The sequence below is a fragment of the Ylistrum balloti genome, unplaced genomic scaffold (genome assembly GCF_031769215.1).
Source record: "Ylistrum balloti isolate Yb309-2 unplaced genomic scaffold, AGI_CSIRO_Ybal_v1 Utg369868, whole genome shotgun sequence".
NCBI classification, from domain to species: Eukaryota; Metazoa; Mollusca; class Bivalvia; order Pectinida; family Pectinidae; genus Ylistrum; species Ylistrum balloti.
Genome location: NW_026782012.1, coordinates 124,788 through 139,837, shown reverse-complemented (window position 1 = coordinate 139,837; position 15,050 = coordinate 124,788). Strand labels below are relative to the sequence as shown.

General features: G+C 34.6%; 1 protein-coding gene across 1 annotated transcript in view; it reads right to left on the bottom strand.

Moving 5' to 3' along the window:
• Nucleotides 1–6,657, bottom strand: part of LOC132545941 (trafficking kinesin-binding protein 1-like) — a 44,198-nt gene extending 37,541 nt beyond the window's left edge. Inside the window, exons 1-2 of the mRNA XM_060209623.1 lie at nt 6,583–6,657; nt 2,674–2,877 (exon numbers count right to left, since the gene is read on the bottom strand). Of these exons, the coding sequence (XP_060065606.1) occupies nt 2,674–2,877; nt 6,583–6,598 (220 nt within the window). The 5' untranslated portion in view covers nt 6,599–6,657. The remainder of the gene's footprint in view (nt 1–2,673; nt 2,878–6,582) is intronic.
• Between the last annotated feature and the right edge of the window lie 8,393 nt (nt 6,658–15,050).

Below are 15,050 nucleotides of genomic sequence, written 5' to 3'. Positions count from 1 at the left end.
TTGACACAACAGAATTGTAACAACACTGAACAGAGTTGACACAACAGAATTGTAACAATACTGAACAGAGTTGACACAACAGAATTGTAACAATACTGAACAGAGTTGACACAACAGAATTGTAACAATACTGAACAGAGTTGACACAACAGAATTGTAACAACACTGAACAGAGTTGACACAACAGAATTGTGACGATACTGAACAGAGTTGACACAACAGAATTGTAACAACACTGAACAGAGTTGACACAACAGAATTGTAACAACACTGAACAGAGATGACACAACAGAATTGTAACAACACTGAACAGAGTTGACACAACAGAATTGTAACAACACTGAACAGAGTTGACACAACAGAATTGTAACAACACTGAACAGAGTTGACACAACAGAATTGTGACGATACTGAACAGAGTTGACACAACAGAATTGTAACAACACTGAACAGAGTGGAAACAACAGAATTGTAACAATACTGAACAGATCAGACACAACAGAATTGTCACAATACTGAACAGATCAGACACAACAGAATTGTGACAATACTGAACAGATCAGCCACAACAGAATTGTCACAATATTAGATATGTCCCCAGACAGATCTGTGGAGAAATTTCATTCCAAATATATGTATGACATTAATCAAACATCAAACAAGTTGACAAAATATACCTGGAAAATCCACCTTAGACATCAGATCTAATCCAACACTTCAAATCAGATCAGTTTGTCACTTATCCCTGGTTATTTCTCAATCTTCTAGGTGGCTTTTTGTGTCTCTTGAATCAATATTCATCTGCTGTGTGTCAGTTTTACTAACTATTGTCTGTGAATATTCACATCACAGGAGATCTGTCTCTGGAGAAATTATAACGTAGAGTTCCACTGGTGTTGAATAATAGCACTCTGAAGAAGTACTTATCCTCAATAATTTGCATAAATAATCACTATGGATAAAGTTACCAATGCAAGCGTAAAGAGATAATAAAAATATCTAAAATATGATAGAGGCTTTGGTTGACTCCACTTCTTATGCCAAACAATGCCTGCCTTCAGTTTGACTCAGTCAAAACATTTTCCTCTTGTCAACAAACACTGCCAGGTAAACATGCATGAGTTCTTCATGCATACTGTGTACATATGGCACCGATCAAGAAATACATGTTTGAATAGAGTTTGAAAATACGATATGGCCTTTTATTATTTGGATCACGGTTGAAATGAGGTTGCCCAGTCAGTGTACATGGTGTATTGGGTCAGCCGTATATACAATTTGTAAACTTTAGTCATAACGTGTACCCGTTAACATACCTGTATAACCAACATGACAGGCTTAACCTCTTACAACTTGTTAGCTTCAAATCTAAATTTATGATTTTTTAATCTATAATTTTACACAGTTTTATACAGTTTAAAACTTTTAAAAAAATTAACAATTTTTTTGCTTTATTTTATTTAATCTCTGATCTCTATAATTATGTTCACCTTGATATTTCTATAATTATGTCAGTGTATTAAGTGAACACTTTTAAAGCCAAGCAATCTTTGTCCCTTTGCTAAATATGTACAGAATACATGTATGCTACATCGTATCAGGGAATGACTAGCTGGCTTTGTGTGTTTTGGAAAATGAAAGATAACGATCAGTTTTGATACTTCATAAATCAAACTAGCTGTGATGTCACTACTTAATATTTTTTAGCTTTGGTAAGATATTGTTCTTAAATTAACCAATTCAATATTTTTTTTTCTCTGTGTATGTTTGCTTAACCCAAATTTTTATCGTAATGAAAACGTCACTATAACCGGTTACTGATAACAATGTCAGCAAGATATCGTGTATGAAAAGCTAAAGTCAGTGGAAGTGTCCAATCAAACAACCCATGGTAACAAAAATATTTCTGTTAAAACTATCTCGGTAAATTGTTTATCAAATTATACCATATAATAAAATGCTGATTCACCATTATCATTTAAATTGATAGAATCCAAAGTCCAATACCAATTTACTGACAGATCTAGTAAATGTTACAATAAATCCGACCTTCATTGGCTTCAGTCAAGGTCATAAAAGATTAAAGTCATTTCAAGGATCTTGATGCAGGTATGATGGAATATAATGGAAACTATTTTTTTCAATTAATAGCAGCTTTTTGTTTTTATCAGATCCTGAATAATAAATTTGTGTAGTTGGTTTTTCAATCATTACAACAAAGATGTATAGAATGAAAATTAAAACAAGACGCTCAAGGGCCTTAACAGTCATCTGACATAAAATAAAAGATTTCAAATTTTGAACTTGAGAAGAAGTCGAAAATGTGTTTTCAAGATGGTGGCCATGTTGGATTTCTGACCAACCCAAAATTAACAAACTTTGGTCAGGATCATGTCACGATCATTTCAGGTAAGTTTCAGCTCAATGAGACATGTAGAACTTGAGAAGAAGTTAAAAATGTTTACGATGTACGACGGACGGCGAATGACGAACGACGCCTGACAAAAGGTGATCGCAATAGGTCATCAGACCCTTTAGTTAGATGACCTAAAAAATCTGTTGGGTATTTTTAATTCACAGAAGGAAGTCGCTTTGCTTCTCATCAGTGAAAAGAAGACTATAATATCGGACCTTATACAAGAATAACATCAAATGGAAGAACAGTCTACTTACTGAAGTATTTGAGCGTCTCAGCAATTTGTTCTGTGGTCAATTCAATATCCTGATCAAGAGGGATCACTGGGGTCTGTATCCAGTCTTCATTCTCATAACCACAGAAATTTGTGATGGTATCAGCACGCAGACGATATTTAGGGATCTGTTCCTCGATCAAACTCAAGATCTCAACTTCTGGGAGATCGGCACTGTTACACACGTCTGAAATAAGATGTTATATTAACAATGAAATTCCAGATCTTGATTACTGTGTGATGTTACACACACCTGAAAAAAAATTTTCGTCACAAAATTGTAAAATTATGTTTAAATGTATCACAGAGAATTGAAAACCGACATACTTTGCTTTCTGTTAAGAAATTATTTACTTTTTTTCGTATATCAATAAAGACTGATAAATCAGTACAAACCTAGTTTTTGTCTCCCCTACCTGAGAAAAAGGGTTCTTCAGTGACATGTTTCACTTAAAACTTCAAATACCAACACTAAAACACCTAAAGTTAATCACATTCAAAGTAAGTTCTGCAAAACCTCTTAATTCTTTCTTCTGTTTTATTTTTATCCAAATCAATTCAAAAAACAATATATACAGTTCAAGCCCACTCCCCCACACAAAGACTACTTCCACCTTCAAATTTCAATGACAAATTTTAAAGGTCACAGATAGTGGAGGAAGATGTGGTCATGTTTCCTTTGTAGGCCTAGGTTTGTGATACATGTCCACAAAAAACATCCACAATGACAACAGTAAAAGTTGAGGCATGTTAAACTTGCAGACAGTTGACCTGAAGGATATGTACAGGACATGCAGCGCGAGTCTGAAAGTGTTACATCACTGTTTTGGTGTTATCAGTGACATTCCAGGTAACATAGGTAAATCATTAAGGTGTGTGAGGGTACAGTTATCTTTACGTAGTTGACTAATTCCTGAGGTAAACTGACGTGTACGTATATATATCTATGTCAACAGAGCTGAAAACCTACAGGTAACACGCTAAATCATCTAATTATCCGAAAAAAGATACTGAACAGAACTATCTACATATAACTAATTCACTTAAATACAACAAGCTAGATAATAAACATAAATCGGACAAAACATGATACACTACATGTGATACATGCCCTGTAATCATTTTTATGTATAAAAATTTTGAAAAGTCACTTTTTTAAAATATGTTATTATTGGAGTACCTCAGCAGATCTAAAGTTGGGAAATCATTTAAATCTTTTATTTCAAATATCAAAATAATAAAATATTCAAGATCCTTTCAAGTTTTAGCACGTAATCAAACAATTTTGCAGAAATCAAAACACGGACAGACACCTACACATATATATAAAGTTTGAAACATTAAAAATGATTTATAGTCAGAAGTGGGCGTCTATGTACCACTTGAAAACCCACCTGCCTAAATTAAATATTTAAATTGAATTTGTTTTTTTCAGTCTCTCTTGAATCTTGAAAATTAGTCAACAATCCTACAAGATATGCCAGTAAACAAGGGTGTACATGTAAATACTGATATCTATAGTATAGGTAGGGTGTTTACCTACAATAAATTCTCCAACCCCACACAAAATTACAGAGGAAGGGAAATAAATACAGAGACATAATAGACTATGCTCTGGACTACAGGATATGATTCCGTGAAAATTGATCTATGACAAATAATTTTTTTGTATTTGAAACTCTGTCTTTTAAAAATCAAACAGCTAGGTAAAACATACTCCCAACAGGTATAGATGTATACTATATAATTGTGATAGTCATTTTGTCTCATCTTGGCAGACTGATGAACTGGGAAGGAAATGTTCAGGAGTAATTCCTAATATTGGGAAATCAACTTGAATATGAAATAGTTTCAATTGGTAATGAGGCCCATTATAAGCCCCTAAAATCCTTCAAAAAGCCTTCATGAAAGCCCTGTTGGCATGAGAAATATTAATTTAGCTAACTGCCTGACTCTGACTTGAAAATGATACCCACAATAAACCTGTAAAGACTAGTAAGATTTTAATGTATGTTGTGCTCCGACTAGCTTCCCCTTCCGTCTTTTCTTATAAATTTGTAAGTATTTTTGGCTTTGAGTTATCTCCCCTACCAAAGTATCAAAGTATTTTAAGCTGTACTTTCAGTTTTCATTACAAATTTTAGTAATATAACTTAAGGACCCCATCTGCACATTTTGTGTTTTTTATAAGATTAAAAAAAAAAATTGCAACAATTAACAGGTACAACATATGGTTTTACGAATCATCTTGACTAGTTCAATGCAGGATGTTAATACTTGTCCATGTATATACGTACATGGAATATCTTTTCCTATAAAAACATTGACCAAAAATTTAGATCTTCCTCATCAATGTTTTAATGGTACAGCAACTAAAACTATGTACAAAATAGCCTAATATATAGCCATCTTTTGTTAAACAAATCTTTCAGTATCTGAGTAAAATTACAAACCTGTTTTCATTTCTTTTGTTACCTCCCCTTCCACCCTTTTCCTCTCCTTCTCCCACTTAGTCCTTAAATAACTCGTAGCTACTGTTCAGCTTGTCGTACAGCAAACATTAACTTTGAGTGATATATAGGTAAGACTTGTTTTTTGAAGTGTAGTTCTGAGTGGAAACGTAAACTTAAACAACATGTTGAAACTACGTCTGAATGATAGTTAAATATTTTTTGTTTGATTACAAAAAGGTATTGGATTGTAAATTTAATAAATAATCAATAGGATTATTAAAACATTTTTCCGTTGAGGTAATTATGACCTACTTCAGACCTGTTCATTCTAGACAAAAATTAGATGAGTAATATATGGCTAACTATCAATAATTCAATTGTAAGAAATGAGTTCTAGTATCTACAATATTGATGTGTAGATATGCTTTTGCCTGGTAATATCAGGAAATCAATGTTTACTGTTCAGTTCATACTGATCTACATGTCAGAGTTTTCTTCATTTCATCCCACCATCTTTGTCAATGTATTCTAAATATGATTTAAATAGTTAATCAGCTTCATATTATATAATCAAATCAGTCTGTATCTACTGTTACCACAGGTAATTAATCCTATATTTAATGGTTAATCAGTCTGTATCTACTGTTACCACAGGTAATTAATCCTATATTTAATGGTTAATCAGTCTGTATCTACTGTTACCACAGGTAATTAATCCTATATTTAATGGTTAATCAGTCTGTATCTACTGTTACCACAGGTAATTAATCCTATATTTAATGGTTAATCAGTCTGTATCTACTGTTACCACAGGTAATTAATCCTATATTTAATGGTTAATCAGTCTGTATCTACTGTTACCACAGGTAATTAATCCTATATTTAATGGTTAATCAGTCTGTATCTACTGTTACCACAGGTAATTAATCCTATATTTAATGGTTAATCAGTCTGTATCTACCGTTACCACAGGTAATTAATCCTATATTTAATGGTTAATCAGTCTGTATCTACCGTTACCACAGGTAATTAATCCTATATTTAATGGTTAATCAGTCTGTATCTACCGTTACCACAGGTAATTAATCCTATATTTAATGGTTAATCAGTCTGTATCTACTGTTACCACAGGTAATTAATCCTATATTTAATGGCTAATCAGTCTGTATCTACTGTTACCACAGGTAATTAATCCTATATTCAATGGTTAATTATTATACAAATTATCCTATTTCACAAGTATATATAATACTTATAAAACTTTTCATCAATATAAATTCTATATCCACCCATGTCGCATAATATCTCTCACAGTACCTTGCCAAAAATAACAAGGGTCTGACGAATGAGGTACTTCAATGACGAACAAGTAATTAGTAAAACTGTCGTGTGGATACATATAAACCTTCAATATAACTTGACTTTAAAAGTAGAATTACCAGAGATGCCTGTCATTCCCACATACTCCTTAATCCATCAGCAGAATTATAAAACACTGGTGTAATTATTTACAGTGACGCAATAGAATGGCAGTGTTGCACTAGCTGCTTCGGCTGCTGAGAAATACCCTGTGGATAACCAAACATTCATCTGACACAGAATCAGGAGAATCTGCATGTGTATAGCCTCTAGACTTCTAAACATTCATCTGACACAGAATCAGGAGAATCTGTGTGCATTCACCTGACACAGAATCAGAATAACATGTGTACAGCCTGTGGCTGGAACTGGTGGACTTCTAAACATTCAGGTGACATGGAATAACAATCCTGCGTTTAATAATGATTACGATAGGATTTCAATCAATACTCATTCATAATCATCGGAAAGCTTTATTAGAACTAAATGACTTGGACTTGACTCACGTGTGCTTCTTAACAACCAGCTAGGTGGATTTGTTGATCATCTCTAATAGTCTAACTGACAAAAAATGAAAGGATGTCAGGATTGACAAAAGGAGAGAGAGCGGGGAGTCATGAACACTGTTTATACACTACAGGTGTTGGCATCAGTTGGTGTATAATACACATGATGTTTGTAACTAACAAATCTTTACACATAAGTAATAAAGAGAAGCAGAAAATGTACAACTAGTACAAGCTAACAGAAAGGTCAATTCCAGGAATAAGGTTACCGTATGTACGGTCAACCATGGAAAAGGAAAAAATTTGAGTACCAAAAGAAAAGTGAAATTAAACCTCAGAACCACAAATACCAAAATAACAAAAGGAAAAAACCTGCTAACTTGTTACTACACAAATGCAGATAGTCTTATGAATAAACTGTATGAGCTGAAAACATGTACATAATTGGAATAACTGCAATGCTTCCAAAAAACTGTACGTACCCACCTAACAAAGCTGAATTTTGCATACCTGGTTATAGTCTGTTTATGACAGAGGAGACTAAAACAGTCACAGAGGTGTGGGACTGTATGACAAAGAGGAACAAAATGGACAGGAAGTCAGTGTGGGAAGCCAATTTAAAGACAGTATATAGGTAAAAATTAATCTGTCCAAAAGTAAGTGTCTGTTGATCAGACGCATTTACCAAAGCCCTAACTCTAATGGTGAAAACACTGAAGAACTTCACAAATTGATTTACAATATGGTATCTACTGCAGCACACAGTCAATTGTTGATTTTTGGTGATTTCAACCTCCAAAAGAATTGACTGGAATACTTGATCATCGAAAGGTGATAAAGAAAGTGATAATTTTATCAGATGTCTGATCATGAGAGACAATTACCTGTAATAAAAATGTATCAACATGTATTAAATCATACATGAGTAAAGAAAGGTAACGAGCCCAGTACCCTAGACTCTTCTAATGAAGGGGAGATAATAAAGAACATATAGTACAACAGCCAAGTTGGCAATAGTGATCATCTTCTGTTATGTGATTTTTATTGTCAAAAACTTTCTAAAGAAAATTCAATGCCTCGTTTAAGATATAATAAAGAAGATTATGCAAGGATAAAAGATGACTTTCTCGAGGACTGGACCGATTTGTTACCAGGCAGCATGGAAGAAATGTACAGTACATTCCCACAGATAAAAGAGATATCCATCATCAACAAAAAGAACAAAAATTACCATTGGAAGGTTCTGTCCGAATAAAAATATAAAAAAAGCACCGAGCATAGCAAAGTTATACGGAAACAAAAAGTAAAGAGAAGTATAGAGAGTATGCTAAAATAAGATACCAGCTGAAGAAGGAGATAAGGAAATCCAGACAGGAAAGAACAACACCAAAGATATAAAATCACAGCCAAAATGCTTTAAGAGAAGCACAAGAACAGGAATTTCTGACCTCATAGGAATAAACGGTGACAACCAGCAGCTGGCTGTAAACAATATCCATAACCAGAAGTTTTGGCATGCTTTTTCAGCAGTGTATTCACACAGGACCCAAAAAGGGATGGTAAATACACATGGTAAATCATCAGAAACATACACAGTATTGAGTGGAATTCCCAAAGGTAGTGTACTTGGCTCCATCCTCTTTGTAATATTTAATACTTGGCTCCATCCTCTTTGTAATATATATAAATGATCTACCAACTGCATATCAAACATACCTATTTGTGGATTATACTATACAGGCATATAAACATAAATGATACATTTATTCCAGGTTCTATTTTTAGTAACAGCAACCTTAGACCTTCACCTTCTGAACAGGTTTAACCCCTATTATACATCTGTAAACAACATAGTGAACCATATATAAACAAGTGCAATAGATAGATGTTTGGCCTTTTCGATTCTGAGAAAAGGAAAATCTTGATGGACAGATGAATGAACGGCCTCCGTGTTAACGGCACCTGTAATTCCATCTGGAGCCTTAATCAAACATCTTCAATATCCATGAATTGACTCATTTACTTGTGATCTATATAAATTTTTATCATCATAAATTTACATTACAGCTTGAATTAAATGATGGGAGTTTCATAATAAAAAAATTTAGAAATTAAATTATGTAATCTAAAAACTATCATTTCTATCAGTGATGCTTATGTTTTTTGATGTTTGAATGACACTTGAAGATTTATAATGTTGTAGTGAATATGACAATTAGTCACAATTGAAAACCAATGAATAATATTTTTTATGGTATTTTTCTAGGCATCAACTTCACTGAGATTTGGTAGAAAGTTCTCCCTTTCTTTAACAGTGAATATATAAACCTGTTAGTTAAGAACAGGACTTCAACTTTGTATCTGTCTAAAATTAACTTAGAGGAGTATGGGTAAAATGGTTTTTTTTTTAAAAAAATGACGGAAATAGATTATTGTAAATGGTGTCAAAAAAGGAAACGTGAAATAGATAATATGCAGGCCTGAGCTGATATTTCATTGCTTTTCCAGACAAAACTAAACAGGAACAATTATTGATCGTATAATTAGCGTAAGGTTACGTGCTGCAGTCTGAGGGGAGACTTAACTGTTGTAGATGTACATACTGAAGAGCTTAGAGTCTATAAGACTGACCTAACTGCTGTAAACTGATAGAGTTAGAGTACTACCGTAGTCTACTGCTATAAACAATGAGTACTATACAGCCTGGTACTATCCAGGAAATTTTACTCATTTGTGTCTGTCACGATCGGGATGACATCACCTCATATTACAGAATTAACCTGATATATACGTCTAATTGATTTCACAATTAATGAATTAATCAATCTAATAAACACCAGACCTACATAGTAATTAACTTATCATGAACACCGCTATATTGTCAATGATCCGACTTGTACTGTGACTATAAATCTACAATAGCTGTCCTTGGGAATCAGCCAAATTACTTACTGTATTATATACTGCACATATTGTGTTACATGCGTACAATGCACATGTCAACAGGTCTAGGCTTTCTGAATCTTCACATCTACATGTATATTACAATATAAGTATACATATACATGCAGAGTAATATATTTATATAAACATATATGTATGCAGGATATAGGTACCAGTTATGTAAGCAACAAATGTTAGGAAGTACTAGGCGATCATGAAAAAGTATAATATCCCAATAAGCAGATTACCCAAACAAAGATTCCAATAACAAGGTTGTATTCAATCATATCATTATTCATATTACTAATTTCTCTCATAGATTACATGTACATTAGTGTTGGAATCTGAATAAAAAAAAAAAAAAATAAGTCCTGGATTGCGAATGAAAAAGAAAAATGGATATATGTATACCAGTGAGTCTAGCCACAGTATGGCTGTGCTTGCTGCTGGTCCCTACTTAAGTTAGAAATTTATGGCTTTTTCAATAAATGAATCATTCTTATATCAAATATCCCAACTTAAATTTCAAGTACCACCTTAAAATGTAATGTGTAAAGTTATTTGTTTTTGTAAAGCAAATCTGTAAATGTAGTATAAATCGTCTGAAGTTCTTAACATGTACAATGTCCCTAAAGGTATTTAGGGGGTGTAATACAATATAATACTTTATTTCAATGAAGTTCAGAAGAGTTATTCCCCTTGTTTATTTCCAGACAATCTTTAAAATCCAGTTGTTAAAATACATTTTCATGTCCTGTTGTTTTCAATATCTTTTCAAATTATTACTCACTACTCCTTAAGTAACATATTCTCTTCAAGAAAGCAAAAGCATACGCTCATGATTTAGAATTTGGAAATCACGGACAGTCCTTAAGTTATCTATCAAACCTTGAACATATGATTTACAAAAACACTTTATTGTACAATATTTGAAAGTAAATTTTTGGTTAGCTGAAGCCAAATTTTCTGTCAAAATAAAGTGTTAATTACAAAACATTGTTAGCACTGATTATCTGATTAATTAATTAATCCAGATAAATTGCTCAAATTCTTAGTTTCAATAATCTAGTGTTATGTAAGATTTTCAGTACATGTTCAATCCCCTCCCAAAAAACTTAAAATCACTTCACCAATTTTACTGAATTCCTAGATTTCAAAAGAAGTTTCTAATGTAATTTAAACAGGGATAATGTTAAAAAACAGAACTGTATGTTTCATTGATCTTAGCAGATTAAATGACAAATTTTTCCACTGTTAGTAACATTAATCAGGTGTTACAGACAGGAGGTCTTGATAACCCTATTGTTAGACAGGAAATCTATACCCAACACCTATCAAAGCCTTAGGAAAAAGAGAATGTCCTAGCCTCTGTGTTGCCTCTAGTTTATATACCCAGTAAGGTTATAAATAAACCAGCTAGTGCATTTCCAGGAACTTTGCTATTTAATGTAAACACATGTTGTTAGTGTCTTGTAACAATGGAATATATTTCGACCAATATTATAAATCATTGTCGATTTTGCCTTCGTTGTCTGGATATAAGCCTGTACAGTGACTAGTAAGAAGCCCACACTGTGACGTTGAATCAGAGATAAAGTGAAGGCCACATAAGCTTTTCATCGTTTAATAATTTAGTACAATCTGACTTTTAATCAGAGGTAATAAGTTTGCCCCTGGGTGTTTATGCATGTAAAACCACCTCTACAGACCTGATTTTAAGTCAGAGGTAGTTAATGAGTTTGCCCCTGGGCTTTTATGCATGTAAACCAACCCCTCTACAGACCTGATTTTAAGTCAGAGGTAGTTAATGTGTTTGCCCCTGGGCTTTTATACATGTAAAACAACCCCTCTACAGACCTGATTTTAAGTCAGAGGTAGTTAATGTGTTTGTCCCCTGGTTATGTAAACCAACCCCTCTACAGGCCTGATTTTAAGTCAGAGGTAGTTAATGTGTTTGTCCCCTGGTTATGTAAACCAACCCCTCTACAAACCTGATTTTAAGTCAGAGGTAGTTAATGTGTTTGTCCCCTGTGCTTTTATGCATGTAAAACAACCCCTCTACAGACCTGATTTTAAGTCAGAGGTAGTTAATGTGTTTGTCCCCTGGTTATGTAAAACAACCCCTCTACAGACCTGATTTTAAGTCAGAGGTAGTTAATGTGTTTGTCCCCTGTGCTTTTATGCATGTAAAACAACCCCTCTACAGACCTGATTTTAAGTCAGAGGTAGTTAATGTGTTTGTCCCCTGGTTATGTAAAACAACCCCTCTACAAACCTGATTTTAAGTCAGAGGTAGTTAATGTGTTTGTCCCCTGGTTATGTAAAACAACCCCTCTACAGACCTGATTTTAAGTCAGAGGTAGTTAATGTGTTTGTCCCCTGGTTATGTAAAACAACCCCTCTACAGACCTGATTTTAAGTCAGAGGTAGTTAATGTGTTTGTCCCTGGGCTTTTATACATGTAAAACAACCCCTCTACAGACCTGATTTTAAGTCAGAGGTAGTTAATGTGTTTGTCCCCTGGTTATGTAAACCAACCCCTCTACAAACCTGATTTTAAGTCAGAGGTAGTTAATGTGTTTGTCCCTGGGCTTTTATACATGTAAAACAACCCCTCTACAGACCTGATTTTAAGTCAGAGGTAGTTAATGTGTTTGTCCCCTGGTTATGTAAAACAACCCCTCTACAGACCTGATTTTAAGTCAGAGGTAGTTAATGTGTCTGTCCCCTGTGCTTTTATACATGTAAAACAACCCCTCTACAGACCTGATTTTAAGTCAGAGGTAGTTAATGTGTTTGTACCCTGGGCTTTTATACATGTAAAACAACCCCTCTACAGACCTGATTTTAAGTCAGAGGTAGTTAATGTGTTTGTCCCCTGTGCTTTTATACATGTAAAACAACCCCTCTACAGACCTGATTTTAAGTCAGAGGTAGTTAATGTGTTTGTCCCTGGGCTTTTATGCATGTAAAACAACCCCTCTACAGACCTGATTTTAAGTCAGAGGTAGTTAATGTGTTTGTCCCCTGTGCTTTTATACATGTAAAACAACCCCTCTACAGACCTGATTTTAAGTCAGAGGTAGTTAATGTGTTTGTCCCTGGGCTTTTATGCATGTAAAACAACCCCTCTACAGACCTGATTTTAAGTCAGAGGTAGTTAATGTGTTTGTCCCCTGTGCTTTTATACATGTAAAACAACCCCTCTACAGACCTGATTTTAAGTCAGAGGTAGTTAATGTGTTTGTCCCCTGTGCTTTTATACATGTAAAACAACCCCTCTACAGACCTGATTTTAAGTCAGAGGTAGTTAATGTGTTTGTCCCTGGGCTTTTATGCATGTAAAACAACCCCTCTACAGACCTGATTTTAAGTCAGAGGTAGTTAATGTGTTTGTCCCCTGGTTATGTAAACCAACCCCTCTACAGACCTGATTTTAAGTCAGAGGTAGTTAATGTGTTTGTCCCCTGGTTATGTAAAACAACCCCTCTACAGACCTGATTTTAAGTCAGAGGTAGTTAATGTGTTTGTCCCCTGTGCTTTTATGCATGTAAAACAACCCCTCTACAGACCTGATTTTAAGTCAGAGGTAGTTAATGTGTTTGTTCCTGGGCTTTTATGCATGTAAAACAACCCCTCTACAGACCTGATTTTAAGTCAGAGGTAGTTAATGTGTTTGTCCCCTGTGCTTTTATACATGTAAAACAACCCCTCTACAAACCTGATTTTAAGTCAGAGGTAGTTAATGTGTCTGTCCCCTGTGCTTTTATACATGTAAAACAACCCCTCTACAGACCTGATTTTAAGTCAGAGGTAGTTAATGTGTCTGTCCCCTGTGCTTTTATACATGTAAAACAACCCCTCTACAGACCTGATTTTAAGTCAGAGGTAGTTAATGTGTTTGTCCCCTGTGCTTTTATGCATGTAAAACAACCCCTCTACAGACCTGATTTTAAGTCAGAGGTAGTTAATGTGTTTGTCCCCTGTGCTTTTATACATGTAAAACAACCCCTCTACAGACCTGATTTTAAGTCAGAGGTAGTTAATGTGTCTGTCCCCTGTGCTTTTATACATGTAAAACAACCCCTCTACAGACCTGATTTTAAGTCAGAGGTAGTTAATGTGTTTGTCCCCTGGTTATGTAAAACAACCCCTCTACAGACCTGATTTTAAGTCAGAGGTAGTTAATGTGTCTGTCCCCTGTGCTTTTATACATGTAAAACAACCCCTCTACAGACCTGATTTTAAGTCAGAGGTAGTTAATGTGTTTGTCCCCTGTGCTTTTATACATGTAAAACAACCCCTCTACAGACCTGATTTTAAGTCAGAGGTAGTTAATGTGTCTGTCCCCTGTGCTTTTATACATGTAAAACAACCCCTCTACAGACCTGATTTTAAGTCAGAGGTAGTTAATGTGTTTGTCCCCTGTGCTTTTATACATGTAAAACAACCCCTCTACAGACCTGATTTTAAGTCAGAGGTAGTTAATGTGTTTGTCCCCTGTGCTTATTTTCCTGTAAGAAGTCCATCCTCTGACTTCGAATTAGTGCAAATGTGTAGACCTCTTTGGATTATGGTCTTGTAAAAATCCCACAACTTGACTTTCAATTAGAGGTAATGTGTGTGGGCCTCCTTGTCTTACTTGGTGGTGAAAATGATACATTGTACTTATTGATGTCCATGTTACTGATTGTTTGATGGGATTTCCTCAGCTGAGTCAGTAGAAGGCTAGAGAGATTAAATATCCCTTGCCACTGATAACGGATTATATTTTCTATGACAATTCTCAAACTCTGGACCAAAAAAAGATAAATTAATTTATACAAGTACCTGTCAGAACACCTATTTCCTTCGTCTCTTCACTTTTTAACTCGTCACCATTTTCCTGGTTGCTGGTGGAGACAGGGTCACATGATAGTGATTGGTAGTGTGTCTCATCGCTTGGGTCCAGTTTGTCAGAGTGCTGGAAACATCTCACAACGTCCACACCCAGGACGTCACTCGCCACACGGAGTGGTGGAATGGTGACTGAGTCAATGGTCAAGGTCACATCAAAGCTTTTATCATATTCAATCCCACTACAAAACAAAGCAAAATGA